Consider the following 22,300-nt stretch of genomic DNA (forward strand, 5'->3'; position numbering starts at 1 on the left):
CAGACGCTCTTATCCAGAGCGACTTACAGTGAGTACAGGGACATTCCCCCCGAGGCAAGTAGGGTGAAGTGCCTTGCCCAAGGACAAAACGTCATTTGGCACGGCGGGGAATCCATCCGGCAACCTTCTGATTACTAGCCCGAGTCCCTCACCGCTCAGCCATCGGATACAAATGTATACTTAACATACGAACAAAAGTAAATGACCATGCACGATTCACACACTGTTATTTTGTAGCCTAATGATATTATTTTAACATTATCCCTTAGCCGACATATTAGACATTGTGATGATATTATTCTGTTGATACACTAGGCCTAGAGTGCATGTGTTTCTTTTTGATACCGAGACTGCAGTTGGCCAATCATCAAAAGGACTGTTTGGGGAGGAAAATCACTGATTTATTTTGCGTACACCAGAGAACGATCCGCATCCTTCGGGGTGCGCGTACCCTCACTTTTACCATAGGGAACTTCCCTGCAAAGAAGCATCAGGCGTGACATCATAATCAGAAGTTGACATAGCAACGGACACATCTTGGCATTCCAAAGCATTATGATGTCACGCCTGACACTTTGTGGCAGCCGATATTAGCTAAGACTGACACAAACAGAAACTCTGTACAGAGATAAGGTAAGGTCTTAATGCGTACCAGTAATATTAGTGTCATTGCACAGTTAAAAACTGTCAGAAATATGGGAGTTACATCATGTGTGAGAACTTTTGGTGTGCTATAGTTGGAAGAGAAGCCTTAAGTAGGCTACCTGTGTGCCTTAGCAGTTGCCAGATACTTGCAGGTAAACACCGTCTTGTATTCACAGAAGTGTTCACAATTTTCCATCTGCAAAATTGAGAAAACTGAACTTGAGAACTTCCTCAAGCAACAGTGGGCCAAAGTTTCAGAAAATGAAGCTTAACCCTAACTTTAAACAAGATGGTCCTTACATGGAAACAAGGGTGAGTTTCTCTTTATTCAGAAGAGTACAGACAGCTGACTGGCTTTTATTTCATAAATGGTGTGAGAGGAAATACTGCTCTGTGAATTGCACCTCATTTGTAGTGAGTAAATGTAATTTTAAATAGATCACTGCTCATAGCATGAAGCCTTTTCTCTCTTCCCTAGGAGTACGGTGCCTCCCTCAGAAGAGATCCCTCCACTCTGACTGAAGGGGAGAGAGGGGTGTACATGGGCCACCACCCGGCCGAGGGCAGGGGTCCCTGGGCTGAGGAGGGTGGACCTCCCTATAGAGAGAGCAGGACCACCAGACTGGGAAGGCTGGAGCCTGTTGAGCGGAGGGCACCAACATACCAGGAGGAACTAGAACAGCAGGTGAGCCCCCCTCCCTTCTATGAGTTGGGATACTGTACAGAAATACACACAATACTGTAAATAGTATTGATTCTGCTCATAGATTAGTGATTGGTATTGAAGGTACAAACTCACCAAAACATGGACTGAACTATGATACATGGAAATTTCTTGATCAACTTTGAGTTGAGATTCTGTGTTTAACCTCGGTCTATGTTTGAAACAAGTAGAGCAATGATGGTGGGCATGTAATGTTTTGACGTGAATGGTACAGAGAATGGAGGAGTGAATGTTTTGGTCAGATCAATTATAAAAGTTGTAGATTGATATCGATTTTTAACATCATTTGTAAGTTAGTTTGATTCATCCCATTTAGACCGTCTCACCCAGTGAAAGTCAGTCTTACGTTCATGATGATGTCGGAAATCTATGCTGGGTCTATCCTCAAATCTCTGGTACATGTGGTTCCAGGGGAGTCAGTATTCCTCACCATATTCCTTCAAAATCTTGAATCCCTCCAGATCCAGGAGAACCAGGAGCGCCGGAGGCTGGAAAAGGCAGAGAGGGACCAGGCTGAGGCCAAGATGGAGGCTGAAATGAAGAACTACAACCCATGGGGCCGGGGAGGGTGCGGCGCACCCCTCAGAGACACCCGAGGGGACCTCATTAGTACGTTGTAGCATGTTTCGCTTACCTTCATTGTTGGCTCACCTTTCAGGATCGCATAAGTGGATCTGTGTTAAACTGATGAGAGATACAGGCTCATCCCCATATACACACATATACACACATATACACACACACACACACATGTATGTATATATATATATATATATATATATATATATATATATATATATATATATATATATATATATATATACGTGCTCATCTGATCTGTGAAGCCCTCCGTGACATTGTTTGTAAGAAGGGCTATACATATGAATAACATGATTTGATATAGTCACTTTGTAGAGGGCCACATTTTAAACAGTTTTGAAGTCAGGGGTAAAAACGTTTGCTGGTCTGCTGATTTTTACTTTTGAATCTATGTATTTAAAACACTTCTTATGATTTGCCTGTCTAGCTGACCTGAAGCAGATGCACAGGCAGAATGAGGACGCTTGGCTGAACCCTCAGAGAAAAGCCAATGTCACCAGGCCCAACCTGAGAGAGGACAGACTGCCTCCTATCAACACAGTCTCAGGTAGACAGTCACTGCACCAGCTGGCACATTGCAGATAACACATACATTAACGTGCATGGAATACACATGGTTGTAATATATTTCATCTTTGCAGGTTCTGATCATGTCCGGACCAGTGACATTTCCAGGAGTTTGTTTGCTAACCAGCAGACAGGGGCGCACTGGAGGCACCACCTGGCCGAGGGCAGGGGTCCCTGGGCTGAGGAGGGTGGACCTCCCTATAGAGAGAGCAGGACCACCAGACTGGGAAAGGTGGAGCCTGTTGAGTGGAGGGCGCCAACATACCAGGAGGAACTGGAACAGCAGGTGACCTCTTCCCCCCACCTCTATCAGTTGGAATACAGTACCAAAATGCACCAAATGCAATTAGTTCCGCTCACAGATAATGTTTCGGGATCGAAAGAACAAACTCACCATCATGTGGACTGAACAGTAAAACATCGAATGTTCTTCATCAACTTTGAGATGTTGTGGTTGAAATTGAGATGTGGGGACTGAAATTCCAAGGTGGACCTTGTGATGGTGGGCATGTCAGGTTTTGACAGAGAGGGTAGAGAAAAGAGAGTAGGTAGCCTTTTGGTCAGATGAAACAGAGTAGTTGTACATCGAAGTAGATTTGTGGGTTTTTTAATACTTTACTTTAATACACAATGGGCATCCTTCCCATTTAGAGCCTTTAGCGACTCGGTTTCAAAATGAAATAATCATTATGCTTTTATAACCTGATAAAGGTAAATGCAAGACCATCTTTGTTCACAAAGGATGAATTATTCTAGTTGTGCAAGTTGAAAGTCTCATGTTCATGATGATGTCATTGTGTACGCTGACTGAGTCTATCCTCAAACCTCTGGTACATATTGTTCCAGGGGAGTCAGTATTCCTCACCAAATTCCTTCACAACCTTGAATCCCTGCAGATCCAGGAGAAGCAGGAGCGCCGGAGGCTGGAAAAGGCAGAGAGGGACCGGGCTGAGGCCAAGCTGGAGGCCGAAATCAAAAACTATGACCCATGGGGCCGGGGAGGGTGCGGCGCACCCCTCAGAGACAATCAAGGGGACCTCATTAGTACGTTGTAGCATGTTTCACTTACATTCCGTGTTGGCTCACCTTACAGAATTGCATAAGTTGATTGGAGTTCAATTGATGGCAGATATTACTGTGCAAAGTGTCTGACTGTACTTTGCCTGTCTAGCTGACCTGAAGCAGATGCACAGGCAGAATGAGGAAGCTTGGCTGAACCCTGAGGCCTCTCTGAAAAAAGCCACCAGGCCCAACCTGAGAGAGGACAGACTGCCTCCCATCAACACAGTCTCTGGTAGACAGTCACTGCACCAGCTGGCACATTGCAGATAACACATACATTAACGTGCATGGAATACACATGGTTGTAATATATTTCATCTTTGCAGGTTCTGATCATGTCCGGACCAGTGACATTTCCAGCAGTTTGTTTGCTAACCAGCAGACAGGGGCGCACCGGAGGCACCACCTGGCCGAGGGCAGGGGTCCCTGGGCTGAGGAGGGTGGACCTCCCTATAGAGAGAGCAGGACCACCAGACTGGGAAAGGTGGAGCCTGTTGAGTGGAGGGCGCCAACATACCAGGAGGAACTGGAACAGCAGGTGACCTCTTCCCCCCACCTCTATCAGTTGGAATACAGTACCAAAATACACCAAATGCAATTAGTTCCGCTCACAGATAATGTTTCGGGATCGAAAGAACAAACTCACCATCATGTGGACTGAACAGTAAAACATCGAATGTTCTTCATCAACTTTGAGATGTTGTGGTTGAAATTGAGATGTGGGGACTGAAATTCCAAGGTGGACCTTGTGATGGTGGGCATGTCAGGTTTTGACAGAGAGGGTAGAGAAAAGGGAGTAGGTAGCCTTTTGGTCAGATGAAACAGAGCAGTTGTACATCAAAGTGGGTTTGTGTTTTTTTTTTTTTATATGTTACTTTAATTCACAAAGGGGATCCTTCCCATTAAGAGCCTATAGCGACTCGGTTTCATAATGAAATAATCTTTATGCTTTTATAACCTGATAAAGGTAAATACAAGACCATCTTTATTCACAAAGGATGAATTATTCTAGTTGTGCAAGTTGAAAGTCTCATGTTCATGATGATGTCATTGTGTACGCTGACTGAGTCTATCCTCAAACCTCTGGTACATATTGTTCCAGGGGAGTCAGTATTCCTCACCAAATTCCTTCACAACCTTGAATCCCTGCAGATCCAGGAGAAGCAGGAGCGCCGGAGGCTGGAAAAGGCAGAGAGGGACCGGGCTGAGGCCAAGCTGGAGGCCGAAATCAAAAACTATGACCCATGGGGCCGGGGAGGGTGCGGCGCACCCCTCAGAGACAATCAAGGGGACCTCATTAGTACGTTGTAGCATGTTTCACTTACATTCCGTGTTGGCTCACCTTACAGAATTGCATAAGTTGATTGGAGTTCAATTGATGTGCAAAGTGTCTGACTGTAATTTGCCTGTCTAGCTGACCTGAAGCAGATGCACAGGCAGAATGAGGAAGCTTGGCTGAACCCCGAGACCTCTCAGAAAAAAGCCCCCAGACCCATCCTGAGAGAGGACAGACTGCCTCCCATCAACACAGTCTCTGGTAGACAGTCATTGCGCCAGCTGGCACACTGCAGACATCACATCATTTCACGCAAATGTAAGACACACGTACACACAATGCATATGACTGTTCTACTTTATCTTTGCAGGTTTTGCCCCTGTCCAGACCTCCATGTTTCCAAACCAGCCAACGCTTCATCAACTCACTGAACTGGATAAGTATAAGCTTGCCCTAAAACAACAGGTACAGTGTGGTATGGTTTGGGATGTCTTATGTATAGATTTCAAGACCCTGGCCTCTGGTGGCTGTAGGGTCTTTTAGCTTCAACAAGCCATTGATTTGAAGGATGTTGTGTACTGTACACCAACACACACAAACACACACACACAGGTACACAATGTTGTATAACAAACTGTTTACCTTTCGGGCCCTGCCCAGATTGAGGAGAAGCGCCTTAAGGAGTCAGAGGAGAGGGAGAAGCTACGCCTGGAGGAGGCGAAGGAGGAGAGGAGGCTGGCAGAGCAGAGGGCTGAAATGAAGAGGGAGTTTGACGAGGACAAGGAGATCCGAAAACTCATGGCGATGGAGGTCAGCTGGGCACTGATTGGCTAAGAGGGATTTGGCAGAAATGACTGTATATGCGTTTGCAATATAACGTATACAACTTATCTTATGTGGACCACACTCTTGAATAACAATGCTGAACAATCTTGATAGTAGAATTACATTTTTATGGTGTGGACAATAAACACTTGACGTAAGGGTCGATTTTAAGCGAGTGTAACATGTTCTTGTGACTCAGCTGTTATCAGCTAAATAAAGCTTGGTCTTCCTTTTGCAACAGAAAAGGGGCAAAAACAAGGAGCTGTTCCGTCTTGCAGAGGAGAAGAAGAAAGAGGTGGAGGAGAAGAGGAAAGAGGTGGAGGAGAAGGAGATCGCTACTGGGAGGATGCGCTATGAGAAAGAGAGACAAGCGCGCATTCAAGAGGTGAGAGGACCACAAAACCTTATTAGAAAGATTTGAACAAACAGAAATATCAGTATGATCCCCATCTTACTGTCTATCTGCAGGTGCGAAGGGAGATCTCGCCCCCCATCCCTACCCTCCAGAAGAGACACAGGGCCCCCCAGTCCACCTCCAGTCCCCCCAGCATGGACAGCAAATGCCCCACCACCCCCATGCCTGTAAGTTACCGCTTGTATAAACCATAAACGTAGTATGGAGAGCATGGTCTGAAAACAGGTATAAACTGATGTCTCTCTCCCCCACACACCTCTTAGAAGGGTTCTCTGTCAGGGCTCCAATCCCAGACACCCTCTGTCCCAGCTGTTAGGAAGGAGCTGAGAGCTGCAGGTAACACACACACACAAAAACACAACATGTTCCATATAGCTAGAACCAACACATTGTAGATTAGTTGTAACTGGTATGTGATTGTGTGTGTGTATGTGTGTCAGGCTGCCTACCAGAGTACAAGAGGGAAGTCCTCTCTAAGTTGTCTGCAATCCGTCAAAAGCTGCTCAGAGAGCAGAAACGGGCGGAGGGCCAGATGATGCGCTCAGAGTGAGAGGAGCTGGACTCACTTGACAGGTAACACCCCTCCGCTACTGGGGCACTACTGCAAAGTTTAGGGGAGAGTAAAACTGAGTTTGGTCATGAAGTATGAGATGCTAAATTTCTCTATGTGGCTTAGGATGGAGGCTTCCAGGGAGTTTATCAGACTGCCAGATGACTACAACCTGTCAAAGAGGGTGGACCCAAAGAACATGAAGAATACTGACTCACTCTCTTTCTCTCTCTTTGTCTCTCTTTGTCTTTCTTTCTTTCTCTCTCTCTCTCTCTCTCTCTCTCTCTCTCTCTCTCTCTCTCTCTCTCTCTCTCTCTCTCTCTCTCTCTCTCTCACACTCTCTCTCACTCTCTCACACTCTCTCTCATTCTCTCTCTCCCTCTCTCTCTCACACTATTTCTGTGTCTCTTACACTCTCTCTCTCTCTCTCTCTCTTTCTCTCTCACTCTGTCTCTCTCTCACTCTCTCTGTCTCTCTCACACTCTCTCTCTCTCTGTCTATCTCTCTCACTCTCTCACACTCTCTCTCATTCTCTCTCTCTCTCTCTCTCTCTCTCTCTCTCTCTGTCTCTCTCTCTCACTCTCTCACACTCTCTCATTCTCTCTCCCTCTCTCCTTCTCTCACTCATTCACTCTCTCTCATTCTCTCTCTCTGTCTCTTTCTCTCACTCTCTCTCTCTCTCTCTCTCTCTCTCTCTCTCTCTCTCTCTCTCTCTCGTTGGCATTCTGAGAGTAGTGTCTTCTAGAGTACAACCTTCTTTACCCTACGAATCCATTAGATCATACAAAGTTCTGGAAAAAAGTGGAGAATAAATGGCATCTTATCACATCTGGAAATTAATTGCTTGTTGAGTGAATTAAAACTAGCTTGTATAGCATCATCATTACAAACTGCATCATTTGACGTCTGTATTAGGCTATTTACATTTGATTGTCCATTTTATGTTTCAGTTGAAAATGTAGTGGACTGAATAAAAAAAGGTCCACTGTGGATACTTATTAGTTGGTGTCACTGAATCAATTGTCTTTGTCACACAAACTCATTACTTAAGACTCAAGGTTGACTGGACACAACTGTCTACTCTAACACATTTCTGCCATTACAGTAGATCATAAAAATGTTCCGGAAAAAAGTGGAGAATAAATGGCAACTTATCACATCTGGAAATTAATTGCATGTTGAGGGAATTGAAACTAGCTTGTACTCATTACATAAGACTCAAGATTGACTGGACACAACTTTCTACTCTAACTTTCACAAATTTCTACCATTATTTCCCTTCCAGCAAATTGTTTCTTTTGGTTAAACCATTACGTAATGACAGATTTCACCCTTGTAATATTAATACGGCATGACAACAGAAATAGTCCCACTGGTGGTATTTTTGGATGACACACACAGCTCAAAGCATTTAGGGAATACACTGAGGTAAATACATTATTTTATTTCAGACCATTCTTGACAAAGAATGGTAAGATGTATGCCTAATGAGATCAAAATCTTCATAATAACCATTTATGTACATTAGAGCTTCAGGAGTGTTACTGATCTAATCAAGCTACTTAGAAGGCCTATTGATGACTTTCCCATGTAACTTATGAAAATAATGAATGAATTGTGGAGGCAGGATACATTTACATTTAGTCATTTAGCAGACGCTCTTATCCAGAGCGACTTACAGTGAGTACAGGGACATTCCCCCCGAGGCAAGTAGGGTGAAGTGCCTTGCCCAAGGACAAAACGTCATTTGGCACGGCGGGGAATCCATCCGGCAACCTTCTGATTACTAGCCCGAGTCCCTCACCGCTCAGCCATCGGATACAAATGTATACTTAACATACGAACAAAAGTAAATGACCATGCACGATTCACACACTGTTATTTTGTAGCCTAATGATATTATTTTAACATTATCCCTTAGCCGACATATTAGACATTGTGATGATATTATTCTGTTGATACACTAGGCCTAGAGTGCATGTGTTTCTTTTTGATACCGAGACTGCAGTTGGCCAATCATCAAAAGGACTGTTTGGGGAGGAAAATCACTGATTTATTTTGCGTACACCAGAGAACGATCCGCATCCTTCGGGGTGCGCGTACCCTCACTTTTACCATAGGGAACTTCCCTGCAAAGAAGCATCAGGCGTGACATCATAATCAGAAGTTGACATAGCAACGGACACATCTTGGCATTCCAAAGCATTATGATGTCACGCCTGACACTTTGTGGCAGCCGATATTAGCTAAGACTGACACAAACAGAAACTCTGTACAGAGATAAGGTAAGGTCTTAATGCGTACCAGTAATATTAGTGTCATTGCACAGTTAAAAACTGTCAGAAATATGGGAGTTACATCATGTGTGAGAACTTTTGGTGTGCTATAGTTGGAAGAGAAGCCTTAAGTAGGCTACCTGTGTGCCTTAGCAGTTGCCAGATACTTGCAGGTAAACACCGTCTTGTATTCACAGAAGTGTTCACAATTTTCCATCTGCAAAATTGAGAAAACTGAACTTGAGAACTTCCTCAAGCAACAGTGGGCCAAAGTTTCAGAAAATGAAGCTTAACCCTAACTTTAAACAAGATGGTCCTTACATGGAAACAAGGGTGAGTTTCTCTTTATTCAGAAGAGTACAGACAGCTGACTGGCTTTTATTTCATAAATGGTGTGAGAGGAAATACTGCTCTGTGAATTGCACCTCATTTGTAGTGAGTAAATGTAATTTTAAATGGATCACTGCTCATAGCATGAAGCCTTTTCTCTCTTCCCTAGGAGTACGGTGCCTCCCTCAGAAGAGATCCCTCCACTCTGACTGAAGGGGAGAGAGGGGTGTACATGGGCCACCACCCGGCCGAGGGCAGGGGTCCCTGGGCTGAGGAGGGTGGACCTCCCTATAGAGAGAGCAGGACCACCAGACTGGGAAGGCTGGAGCCTGTTGAGCGGAGGGCACCAACATACCAGGAGGAACTAGAACAGCAGGTGAGCCCCCCTCCCTTCTATGAGTTGGGATACTGTACAGAAATACACACAATACTGTAAATAGTATTGATTCTGCTCATAGATTAGTGATTGGTATTGAAGGTACAAACTCACCAAAACATGGACTGAACTATGATACATGGAAATTTCTTGATCAACTTTGAGTTGAGATTCTGTGTTTAACCTCGGTCTATGTTTGAAACAAGTAGAGCAATGATGGTGGGCATGTAATGTTTTGACGTGAATGGTACAGAGAATGGAGGAGTGAATGTTTTGGTCAGATCAATTGTAAAAGTTGTAGATTGATATCGATTTTTAACATCATTTGTAAGTTAGTTTGATTCATCCCATTTAGACCGTCTCACCCAGTGAAAGTCAGTCTTACGTTCATGATGATGTCGGAAATCTATGCTGGGTCTATCCTCAAATCTCTGGTACATGTGGTTCCAGGGGAGTCAGTATTCCTCACCATATTCCTTCAAAATCTTGAATCCCTCCAGATCCAGGAGAACCAGGAGCGCCGGAGGCTGGAAAAGGCAGAGAGGGACCAGGCTGAGGCCAAGATGGAGGCTGAAATGAAGAACTACAACCCATGGGGCCGGGGAGGGTGCGGCGCACCCCTCAGAGACACCCGAGGGGACCTCATTAGTACGTTGTAGCATGTTTCGCTTACCTTCATTGTTGGCTCACCTTTCAGGATCGCATAAGTGGATCTGTGTTAAACTGATGAGAGATACAGGCTCATCCCCATATACACACATATACACACACACACACACACATGTATGTATATATATATATATATACGTGCTCATCTGATCTGTGAAGCCCTCCGTGACATTGTTTGTAAGAAGGGCTATACATATGAATAACATGATTTGATATAGTCACTTTGTAGAGGGCCACATTTTAAACAGTTTTGAAGTCAGGGGTAAAAACGTTTGCTGGTCTGCTGATTTTTACTTTTGAATCTATGTATTTAAAACACTTCTTATGATTTGCCTGTCTAGCTGACCTGAAGCAGATGCACAGGCAGAATGAGGACGCTTGGCTGAACCCTCAGAGAAAAGCCAATGTCACCAGGCCCAACCTGAGAGAGGACAGACTGCCTCCTATCAACACAGTCTCAGGTAGACAGTCACTGCACCAGCTGGCACATTGCAGATAACACATACATTAACGTGCATGGAATACACATGGTTGTAATATATTTCATCTTTGCAGGTTCTGATCATGTCCGGACCAGTGACATTTCCAGGAGTTTGTTTGCTAACCAGCAGACAGGGGCGCACTGGAGGCACCACCTGGCCGAGGGCAGGGGTCCCTGGGCTGAGGAGGGTGGACCTCCCTATAGAGAGAGCAGGACCACCAGACTGGGAAAGGTGGAGCCTGTTGAGTGGAGGGCGCCAACATACCAGGAGGAACTGGAACAGCAGGTGACCTCTTCCCCCCCACCTCTATCAGTTGGAATACAGTACCAAAATGCACCAAATGCAATTAGTTCCGCTCACAGATAATGTTTCGGGATCGAAAGAACAAACTCACCATCATGTGGACTGAACAGTAAAACATCGAATGTTCTTCATCAACTTTGAGATGTTGTGGTTGAAATTGAGATGTGGGGACTGAAATTCCAAGGTGGACCTTGTGATGGTGGGCATGTCAGGTTTTGACAGAGAGGGTAGAGAAAAGGGAGTAGGTAGCCTTTTGGTCAGATGAAACAGAGTAGTTGTACATCGAAGTAGATTTGTGGGTTTTTTAATACTTTACTTTAATTCACAATGGGCATCCTTCCCATTTAGAGCCTTTAGCGACTCGGTTTCAAAATGAAATAATCATTATGCTTTTATAACCTGATAAAGGTAAATGCAAGACCATCTTTGTTCACAAAGGATGAATTATTCTAGTTGTGCAAGTTGAAAGTCTCATGTTCATGATGATGTCATTGTGTACGCTGACTGAGTCTATCCTCAAACCTCTGGTACATATTGTTCCAGGGGAGTCAGTATTCCTCACCAAATTCCTTCACAACCTTGAATCCCTGCAGATCCAGGAGAAGCAGGAGCGCCGGAGGCTGGAAAAGGCAGAGAGGGACCGGGCTGAGGCCAAGCTGGAGGCCGAAATCAAAAACTATGACCCATGGGGCCGGGGAGGGTGCGGCGCACCCCTCAGAGACAATCAAGGGGACCTCATTAGTACGTTGTAGCATGTTTCACTTACATTCCGTGTTGGCTCACCTTACAGAATTGCATAAGTTGATTGGAGTTCAATTGATGGCAGATATGACTGTGCAAAGTGTCTGATTGTACTTTGCCTGTCTAGCTGACCTGAAGCAGATGCACAGGCAGAATGAGGAAGCTTGGCTGAACCCTGAGGCCTCTCTGAAAAAAGCCACCAGGCCCAACCTGAGAGAGGACAGACTGCCTCCCATCAACACAGTCTCTGGTAGACAGTCACTGCACCAGCTGGCACATTGCAGATAACACATACATTAACGTGCATGGAATACACATGGTTGTAATATATTTCATCTTTGCAGGTTCTGATCATGTCCGGACCAGTGACATTTCCAGCAGTTTGTTTGCTAACCAGCAGACAGGGGCGCACCGGAGGCACCACCTGGCCGAGGGCAGGGGTCCCTGGGCTGAGGAGGGTGGACCTCCCTATAGAGAGAGCAGGACCACCAGACTGGGAAAGGTGGAGCCTGTTGAGTGGAGGGCGCCAACATACCAGGAGGAACTGGAACAGCAGGTGACCTCTTCCCCCCACCTCTATCAGTTGGAATACAGTACCAAAATGCACCAAATGCAATTAGTTCCGCTCACAGATAATGTTTCGGGATCGAAAGAACAAACTCACCCTCATGTGGACTGAACAGTAAAACATCGAATGTTCTTCATCAACTTTGAGATGTTGTGGTTGAAATTGAGATGTGGGGACTGAAATTCCAAGGTGGACCTTGTGATGGTGGGCATGTCAGGTTTTGACAGAGAGGGTAGAGAAAAGGGAGTAGGTAGCCTTTTGGTCAGATGAAACAGAGTAGTTGTACATCGAAGTAGATTTGTGGGTTTTTTAATACTTTACTTTAATTCACAATGGGCATCCTTCCCATTTAGAGCCTTTAGCGACTCGGTTTCAAAATGAAATAATCATTATGCTTTTATAACCTGATAAAGGTAAATGCAAGACCATCTTTGTTCACAAAGGATGAATTATTCTAGTTGTGCAAGTTGAAAGTCTCATGTTCATGATGATGTCATTGTGTACGCTGACTGAGTCTATCCTCAAACCTCTGGTACATATTGTTCCAGGGGAGTCAGTATTCCTCAGCAAATTCCTTCACAACCTTGAATCCCTGCAGATCCAGGAGAAGCAGGAGCGCCGGAGGCTGGAAAAGGCAGAGAGGGACCGGGCTGAGGCCAAGCTGGAGGCCGAAATCAAAAACTATGACCCATGGGGCCGGGGAGGGTGCGGCGCACCCCTCAGAGACAATCAAGGGGACCTCATTAGTACGTTGTAGCATGTTTCACTTACATTCCGTGTTGGCTCACCTTACAGAATTGCATAAGTTGATTGGAGTTCAATTGATGGCAGATATTACTGTGCAAAGTGTCTGACTGTACTTTGCCTGTCTAGCTGACCTGAAGCAGATGCACAGGCAGAATGAGGAAGCTTGGCTGAACCCTGAGGCCTCTCTGAAAAAAGCCACCAGGCCCAACCTGAGAGAGGACAGACTGCCTCCCATCAACACAGTCTCTGGTAGACAGTCACTGCACCAGCTGGCACATTGCAGATAACACATACATTAACGTGCATGGAATACACATGGTTGTAATATATTTCATCTTTGCAGGTTCTGATCATGTCCGGACCAGTGACATTTCCAGCAGTTTGTTTGCTAACCAGCAGACAGGGGCGCACCGGAGGCACCACCTGGCCGAGGGCAGGGGTCCCTGGGCTGAGGAGGGTGGACCTCCCTATAGAGAGAGCAGGACCACCAGACTGGGAAAGGTGGAGCCTGTTGAGTGGAGGGCGCCAACATACCAGGAGGAACTGGAACAGCAGGTGACCTCTTCCCCCCCACCTCTATCAGTTGGAATACAGTACCAAAATGCACCAAATGCAATTAGTTCCGCTCACAGATAATGTTTCGGGATCGAAAGAACAAACTCACCATCATGTGGACTGAACAGTAAAACATTGAATGTTCTTCATCAACTTTGAGATGTTGTGGTTGAAATTGAGATGTGGGGACTGAAATTCCAAGGTGGACCTTGTGATGGTGGGCATGTCAGGTTTTGACAGAGAGGGTAGAGAAAAGGGAGTAGGTAGCCTTTTGGTCAGATGAAACAGAGTAGTTGTACATCGAAGTAGATTTGTGGGTTTTTTAATACTTTACTTTAATTCACAATGGGCATCCTTCCCATTTAGAGCCTTTAGCGACTCGGTTTCAAAATGAAATAATCATTATGCTTTTATAACCTGATAAAGGTAAATGCAAGACCATCTTTGTTCACAAAGGATGAATTATTCTAGTTGTGCAAGTTGAAAGTCTCATGTTCATGATGATGTCATTGTGTACGCTGACTGAGTCTATCCTCAAACCTCTGGTACATATTGTTCCAGGGGAGTCAGTATTCCTCACCAAATTCCTTCACAACCTTGAATCCCTGCAGATCCAGGAGAAGCAGGAGCGCCGGAGGCTGGAAAAGGCAGAGAGGGACCGGGCTGAGGCCAAGCTGGAGGCCGAAATCAAAAACTATGACCCATGGGGCCGGGGAGGGTGCGGCGCACCCCTCAGAGACAATCAAGGGGACCTCATTAGTACGTTGTAGCATGTTTCACTTACATTCCGTGTTGGCTCACCTTACAGAATTGCATAAGTTGATTGGAGTTCAATTGATGTGCAAAGTGTCTGACTGTAATTTGCCTGTCTAGCTGACCTGAAGCAGATGCACAGGCAGAATGAGGAAGCTTGGCTGAACCCCGAGACCTCTCAGAAAAAAGCCCCCAGACCCATCCTGAGAGAGGACAGACTGCCTCCCATCAACACAGTCTCTGGTAGACAGTCATTGCGCCAGCTGGCACACTGCAGACATCACATCATTTCACGCAAATGTAAGACACACGTACACACAATGCATATGACTGTTCTACTTTATCTTTGCAGGTTTTGCCCCTGTCCAGACCTCCATGTTTCCAAACCAGCCAACGCTTCATCAACTCACTGAACTGGATAAGTATAAGCTTGCCCTAAAACAACAGGTACAGTGTGGTATGGTTTGGGATGTCTTATGTATAGATTTCAAGACCCTGGCCTCTGGTGGCTGTAGGGTCTTTTAGCTTCAACAAGCCATTGATTTGAAGGATGTTGTGTACTGTACACCAACACACACACACACACACACACAGGTACACGATGTTGTATAACAAACTGTTTACCTTTCGGGCCCTGCCCAGATTGAGGAGAAGTGCCTTAAGGAGTCAGAGGAGAGGGAGAAGCTACGCCTGGAGGAGGCGAAGGAGGAGAGGAGGCTGGCAGAGCAGAGGGCTGAAATGAAGAGGGAGTTTGACGAAGACAAGGAGATCCGAAAACTCATGGCGATGGAGGTCAGCTGGGCACTGATTGGCTAAGAGGGATTTGGCAGAAATGACTGTATATGCGTTTGCAATATAACGTATACAACTTATCTTATGTGGACCACACTCTTGAATAACAATGCTGAACAATCTTGATAGTAGAATTACATTTTTATGGTGTGGACAATAAACACTTGACGTAAGGGTCGATTTTAAGCGAGTGTAACATGTTCTTGTGACTCAGCTGTTATCAGCTAAATAAAGCTTGGTCTTCCTTTTGCAACAGAAAAGGGGCAAAAACAAGGAGCTGTTCCGTCTTGCAGAGGAGAAGAAGAAAGAGGTGGAGGAGAAGAGGAAAGAGGTGGAGGAGAAGGAGATCGCTACTGGGAGGATGCGCTATGAGAAAGAGAGACAAGCGCGCATTCAAGAGGTGAGAGGACCACAAAACCTTATTAGAAAAATTTGAACAAACAGAAATATCAGTATGATCCCCATCTTACTGTCTATCTGCAGGTGCGAAGGGAGATCTCGCCCCCCATCCCTACCCTCCAGAAGAGACACAGGGCCCCCCAGTCCACCTCCAGTCCCCCCAGCATGGACAGCAAATGCCCCACCACCCCCATGCCTGTAAGTTACCGCTTGTATAAACCATAAACGTAGTATGGAGAGCATGGTCTGAAAACAGGTATAAACTGATGTCTCTCTCCCCCCCACACACCTCTTAGAAGGGTTCTCTGTCAGGGCTCCAATCCCAGACACCCTCTGTCCCAGCTGTTAGGAAGGAGCTGAGAGCTGCAGGTAACACACACACACAAAAACACAACATGTTCCATATAGCTAGAACCAACACATTGTAGATTAGTTGTAACTGGTATGTGATTGTGTGTGTGTATGTGTGTCAGGCTGCCTACCAGAGTACAAGAGGGAAGTCCTCTCTAAGTTGTCTGCAATCCGTCAAAAGCTGCTCAGAGAGCAGAAACGGGCGGAGGGCCAGATGATGCGCTCAGAGTGAGAGGAGCTGGACTCACTTGACAGGTAACACCCCTCCGCTACTGGGGCACTACTGCAAAGTTTAGGGGAGAGTAAAACTGAGTTTGGTCATGAAGTATGAGATGCTAAATTTCTCTATGTGGCTAAGGATGGAGGCTTCCAGGGAGTTTATCAGACTGCCAGATGACTACAACCTGTCAAAGAGGGTGGACCCAAAGAACATGAAGAATACTGACTCACTCTATTTCTCTCTCTTTGTCTCTCTTTGTCTTTCTTTCTTTCTCTCTCTCTCTCTCTCTCTCTCTCTCTCTCTCTCTCTCTCTCTCACACTATCTCTGTGTCTCTTACACTCTCTTTCTTCTCTCTCTCTCTCTCTCTCTCTCTCTCTCTCTCTCTCTCTCTCTCTCTGTCTATCTCTCTCACTCTCTCACACTCTCTCTCATTCTCTCTCTCTCTCTCTCTGTCTCTCTCTCTCACTCTCTCACACTCTCTCATTCTCTCTCCCTCTCTCCTTCTCTCACTCATTCACTCTCTCTCATTCTCTCTCTCTGTCTCTTTCTCTCACTCACTCTCTCTCTCTCTCTCTCTCTTGTTTTCATTCTGAGAGTAGTGTCTTCTAGAGTACAACCTTCTTTACCCTACGAATCCATTAGATCATACAAAGTTCTGGAAAAAAGTGGAGAATAAATGGCATCTTATCACATCTGGAAATTAATTGCTTGTTGAGTGAATTAAAACTAGCTTGTATAGCATCATCATTACAAACTGCATCATTTGACGTCTGTATTAGGCTATTTACATTTGATTGTCCATTTTATGTTTCAGTTGAAAATGTAGTGGACTGAATAAAAAAAGGTCCACTGTGGATACTTATTAGTTGGTGTCACTGAATCAATTGTCTTTGTCACACAAACTCATTACTTAAGACTCAAGGTTGACTGGACACAACTGTCTACTCTAACACATTTCTGCCATTACAGTAGATCATAAAAATGTTCCGGAAAAAAGTGGAGAATAAATGGCAACTTATCACATCTGGAAATTAATTGCATGTTGAGGGAATTGAAACTAGCTTGTACTCATTACATAAGACTCAAGATTGACTGGACACAACTTTCTACTCTAACTTTCACAAATTTCTACCATTATTTCCCTTCCAGCAAATTGTTTCTTTTGGTTAAACCATTACGTAATGACAGATTTCACCCTTGTAATATTAATACGGCATGACAACAGAAATAGTCCCACTGGTGGTATTTTTGGATGACACACACAGCTCAAAGCATTTAGGGAATACACTGAGGTAAATACATTATTTTATTTCAGACCATTCTTGACAAAGAATGGTAAGATGTATGCCTAATGAGATCAAAATCTTCATAATAACCATTTATGTACATTAGAGCTTCAGGAGTGTTACTGATCTAATCAAGCTACTTAGAAGGCCTATTGATGACTTTCCCATGTAACTTATGAAAATAATGAATGAATTGTGGAGGCAGGATACATTTACATTTAGTCATTTAGCAGACGCTCTTATCCAGAGCGACTTACAGTGAGTACAGGGACATTCCCCCCGAGGCAAGTAGGGTGAAGTGCCTTGCCCAAGGACACAACGTCATTTGGCACGGCGGGGAATCCATCCGGCAACCTTCTGATTACTAGCCCGAGTCCCTCACCGCTCAGCCATCGGATACAAATGTATACTTAACATACGAACAAAAGTAAATGACCATGCACGATTCACACACTGTTATTTTGTAGCCTAATGATATTATTTTAACATTATCCCTTAGCCGACATATTAGACATTGTGATGATATTATTCTGTTGATACACTAGGCCTAGAGTGCATGTGTTTCTTTTTGATACCGAGACTGCAGTTGGCCAATCATCAAAAGGACTGTTTGGGGAGGAAAATCACTGATTTATTTTGCGTACACCAGAGAACGATCCGCATCCTTCGGGGTGCGCGTACCCTCACTTTTACCATAGGGAACTTCCCTGCAAAGAAGCATCAGGCGTGACATCATAATCAGAAGTTGACATAGCAACGGACACATCTTGGCATTCCAAAGCATTATGATGTCACGCCTGACACTTTGTGGCAGCCGATATTAGCTAAGACTGACACAAACAGAAACTCTGTACAGAGATAAGGTAAGGTCTTAATGCGTACCAGTAATATTAGTGTCATTGCACAGTTAAAAACTGTCAGAAATATGGGAGTTACATCATGTGTGAGAACTTTTGGTGTGCTATAGTTGGAAGAGAAGCCTTAAGTAGGCTACCTGTGTGCCTTAGCAGTTGCCAGATACTTGCAGGTAAACACCGTCTTGTATTCACAGAAGTGTTCACAATTTTCCATCTGCAAAATTGAGAAAACTGAACTTGAGAACTTCCTCAAGCAACAGTGGGCCAAAGTTTCAGAAAATGAAGCTTAACCCTAACTTTAAACAAGATGGTCCTTACATGGAAACAAGGGTGAGTTTCTCTTTATTCAGAAGAGTACAGACAGCTGACTGGCTTTTATTTCATAAATGGTGTGAGAGGAAATACTGCTCTGTGAATTGCACCTCATTTGTAGTGAGTAAATGTAATTTTAAATAGATCACTGCTCATAGCATGAAGCCTTTTCTCTCTTCCCTAGGAGTACGGTGCCTCCCTCAGAAGAGATCCCTCCACTCTGACTGAAGGGGAGAGAGGGGTGTACATGGGCCACCACCCGGCCGAGGGCAGGGGTCCCTGGGCTGAGGAGGGTGGACCTCCCTATAGAGAGAGCAGGACCACCAGACTGGGAAGGCTGGAGCCTGTTGAGCGGAGGGCACCAACATACCAGGAGGAACTAGAACAGCAGGTGAGCCCCCCTCCCTTCTATGAGTTGGGATACTGTACAGAAATACACACAATACTGTAAATAGTATTGATTCTGCTCATAGATTAGTGATTGGTATTGAAGGTACAAACTCACCAAAACATGGACTGAACTATGATACATGGAAATTTCTTGATCAACTTTGAGTTGAGATTCTGTGTTTAACCTCGGTCTATGTTTGAAACAAGTAGAGCAATGATGGTGGGCATGTAATGTTTTGACGTGAATGGTACAGAGAATGGAGGAGTGAATGTTTTGGTCAGATCAATTATAAAAGTTGTAGATTGATATCGATTTTTAACATCATTTGTAAGTTAGTTTGATTCATCCCATTTAGACCGTCTCACCCAGTGAAAGTCAGTCTTACGTTCATGATGATGTCGGAAATCTATGCTGGGTCTATCCTCAAATCTCTGGTACATGTGGTTCCAGGGGAGTCAGTATTCCTCACCATATTCCTTCAAAATCTTGAATCCCTCCAGATCCAGGAGAACCAGGAGCGCCGGAGGCTGGAAAAGGCAGAGAGGGACCAGGCTGAGGCCAAGATGGAGGCTGAAATGAAGAACTACAACCCATGGGGCCGGGGAGGGTGCGGCGCACCCCTCAGAGACACCCGAGGGGACCTCATTAGTACGTTGTAGCATGTTTCGCTTACCTTCATTGTTGGCTCACCTTTCAGGATCGCATAAGTGGATCTGTGTTAAACTGATGAGAGATACAGGCTCATCCCCATATACACACATATACACACATATACACACACACACACACATGTATGTATATATATATATATATATATATATATATATATATATACGTGCTCATCTGATCTGTGAAGCCCTCCGTGACATTGTTTGTAAGAAGGGCTATACATATGAATAACATGATTTGATATAGTCACTTTGTAGAGGGCCACATTTTAAACAGTTTTGGAGTCAGGGGTAAAAACGTTTGCTGGTCTGCTGATTTTTACTTTTGAATCTATGTATTTAAAACACTTCTTATGATTTGTCTGTCTAGCTGACCTGAAGCAGATGCACAGGCAGAATGAGGACGCTTGGCTGAACCCTCAGAGAAAAGCCAATGTCACCAGGCCCAACCTGAGAGAGGACAGACTGCCTCCTATCAACACAGTCTCAGGTAGACAGTCACTGCACCAGCTGGCACATTGCAGATAACACATACATTAACGTGCATGGAATACACATGGTTGTAATATATTTCATCTTTGCAGGTTCTGATCATGTCCGGACCAGTGACATTTCCAGGAGTTTGTTTGCTAACCAGCAGACAGGGGCGCACTGGAGGCACCACCTGGCCGAGGGCAGGGGTCCCTGGGCTGAGGAGGGTGGACCTCCCTATAGAGAGAGCAGGACCACCAGACTGGGAAAGGTGGAGCCTGTTGAGTGGAGGGCGCCAACATACCAGGAGGAACTGGAACAGCAGGTGACCTCTTCCCCCCCACCTCTATCAGTTGGAATACAGTACCAAAATGCACCAAATGCAATTAGTTCCGCTCACAGATAATGTTTCGGGATCGAAAGAACAAACTCACCATCATGTGGACTGAACAGTAAAACATCGAATGTTCTTCATCAACTTTGAGATGTTGTGGTTGAAATTGAGATGTGGGGACTGAAATTCCAAGGTGGACCTTGTGATGGTGGGCATGTCAGGTTTTGACAGAGAGGGTAGAGAAAAGGGAGTAGGTAGCCTTTTGGTCAGATGAAACAGAGTAGTTGTACATCGAAGTAGATTTGTGGGTTTTTTAATACTTTACTTTAATTCACAATGGGCATCCTTCCCATTTAGAGCCTTTAGCGACTCGGTTTCAAAATGAAATAATCATTATGCTTTTATAACCTGATAAAGGTAAATGCAAGACCATCTTTGTTCACAAAGGATGAATTATTCTAGTTGTGCAAGTTGAAAGTCTCATGTTCATGATGATGTCATTGTGTACGCTGACTGAGTCTATCCTCAAACCTCTGGTACATATTGTTCCAGGGGAGTCAGTATTCCTCACCAAATTCCTTCACAACCTTGAATCCCTGCAGATCCAGGAGAAGCAGGAGCGCCGGAGGCTGGAAAAGGCAGAGAGGGACCGGGCTGAGGCCAAGCTGGAGGCCGAAATCAAAAACTATGACCCATGGGGCCGGGGAGGGTGCGGCGCACCCCTCAGAGACAATCAAGGGGACCTCATTAGTACGTTGTAGCATGTTTCACTTACATTCCGTGTTGGCTCACCTTACAGAATTGCATAAGTTGATTGGAGTTCAATTGATGGCAGATATGACTGTGCAAAGTGTCTGATTGTACTTTGCCTGTCTAGCTGACCTGAAGCAGATGCACAGGCAGAATGAGGAAGCTTGGCTGAACCCTGAGGCCTCTCTGAAAAAAGCCACCAGGCCCAACCTGAGAGAGGACAGACTGCCTCCCATCAACACAGTCTCTGGTAGACAGTCACTGCACCAGCTGGCACATTGCAGATAACACATACATTAACGTGCATGGAATACACATGGTTGTAATATATTTCATCTTTGCAGGTTCTGATCATGTCCGGACCAGTGACATTTCCAGCAGTTTGTTTGCTAACCAGCAGACAGGGGCGCACCGGAGGCACCACCTGGCCGAGGGCAGGGGTCCCTGGGCTGAGGAGGGTGGACCTCCCTATAGAGAGAGCAGGACCACCAGACTGGGAAAGGTGGAGCCTGTTGAGTGGAGGGCGCCAACATACCAGGAGGAACTGGAACAGCAGGTGACCTCTTCCCCCCACCTCTATCAGTTGGAATACAGTACCAAAATGCACCAAATGCAATTAGTTCCGCTCACAGATAATGTTTCGGGATCGAAAGAACAAACTCACCCTCATGTGGACTGAACAGTAAAACATCGAATGTTCTTCATCAACTTTGAGATGTTGTGGTTGAAATTGAGATGTGGGGACTGAAATTCCAAGGTGGACCTTGTGATGGTGGGCATGTCAGGTTTTGACAGAGAGGGTAGAGAAAAGGGAGTAGGTAGCCTTTTGGTCAGATGAAACAGAGTAGTTGTACATCGAAGTAGATTTGTGGGTTTTTTAATACTTTACTTTAATTCACAATGGGCATCCTTCCCATTTAGAGCCTTTAGCGACTCGGTTTCAAAATGAAATAATCATTATGCTTTTATAACCTGATAAAGGTAAATGCAAGACCATCTTTGTT

The 22,300-nt window shown here is 45.0% G+C and overlaps 4 protein-coding genes across 4 annotated transcripts; all 4 read left to right on the plus strand.

Moving 5' to 3' along the window:
- The first annotated feature begins 622 nt into the window (after positions 1–622).
- On the plus strand, positions 623–2,945 carry LOC146220889 (uncharacterized). The gene is made up of 6 exons (XM_084693226.1): positions 623–633; positions 822–957; positions 1,124–1,330; positions 1,831–1,978; positions 2,397–2,516; positions 2,611–2,945. The coding sequence occupies exons 2-6, from the start codon at positions 907–909 to the stop codon at positions 2,943–2,945; spliced, it is 861 nt and encodes a 286-aa protein (XP_084549352.1). The 5' UTR covers positions 623–633; positions 822–906.
- A 5,993-nt stretch (positions 2,946–8,938) lies between these two features.
- Positions 8,939–11,163, plus strand: LOC146220890 (uncharacterized). The gene is made up of 6 exons (XM_084693227.1): positions 8,939–8,949; positions 9,138–9,273; positions 9,440–9,646; positions 10,147–10,294; positions 10,657–10,776; positions 10,871–11,163. Exons 2-6 carry the CDS (start codon positions 9,223–9,225, stop codon positions 11,161–11,163), a joined length of 819 nt encoding a protein of 272 aa, XP_084549353.1. The 5' UTR covers positions 8,939–8,949; positions 9,138–9,222.
- Positions 11,164–14,324: 3,161 nt separating this feature from the next.
- On the plus strand, positions 14,325–16,562 carry LOC146220891 (uncharacterized). Its single transcript, XM_084694182.1, has 8 exons — positions 14,325–14,470; positions 14,585–14,707; positions 14,817–15,256; positions 15,513–15,656; positions 15,740–15,853; positions 15,952–16,024; positions 16,129–16,261; positions 16,365–16,562. Exons 3-7 carry the CDS (start codon positions 15,203–15,205, stop codon positions 16,236–16,238), a joined length of 495 nt encoding a protein of 164 aa, XP_084550308.1. The 5' UTR covers positions 14,325–14,470; positions 14,585–14,707; positions 14,817–15,202; the 3' UTR covers positions 16,239–16,261; positions 16,365–16,562.
- Positions 16,563–16,671: 109 nt separating this feature from the next.
- On the plus strand, positions 16,672–21,432 carry LOC146220892 (uncharacterized). Its single transcript, XM_084693228.1, has 6 exons — positions 16,672–18,700; positions 18,867–19,073; positions 19,574–19,721; positions 20,112–20,231; positions 20,326–20,537; positions 21,424–21,432. The coding sequence occupies exons 1-6, from the start codon at positions 18,650–18,652 to the stop codon at positions 21,430–21,432; spliced, it is 747 nt and encodes a 248-aa protein (XP_084549354.1). The 5' UTR covers positions 16,672–18,649.
- Positions 21,433–22,300: the final 868 nt, after the last annotated feature.

The sequence above is a fragment of the Hypomesus nipponensis genome, chromosome 27, assembly GCF_054491055.1.
Source record: "Hypomesus nipponensis isolate SF chromosome 27, ASM5449105v1, whole genome shotgun sequence".
In the NCBI taxonomy this organism is placed as follows: Eukaryota; Metazoa; Chordata; class Actinopteri; order Osmeriformes; family Osmeridae; genus Hypomesus; species Hypomesus nipponensis.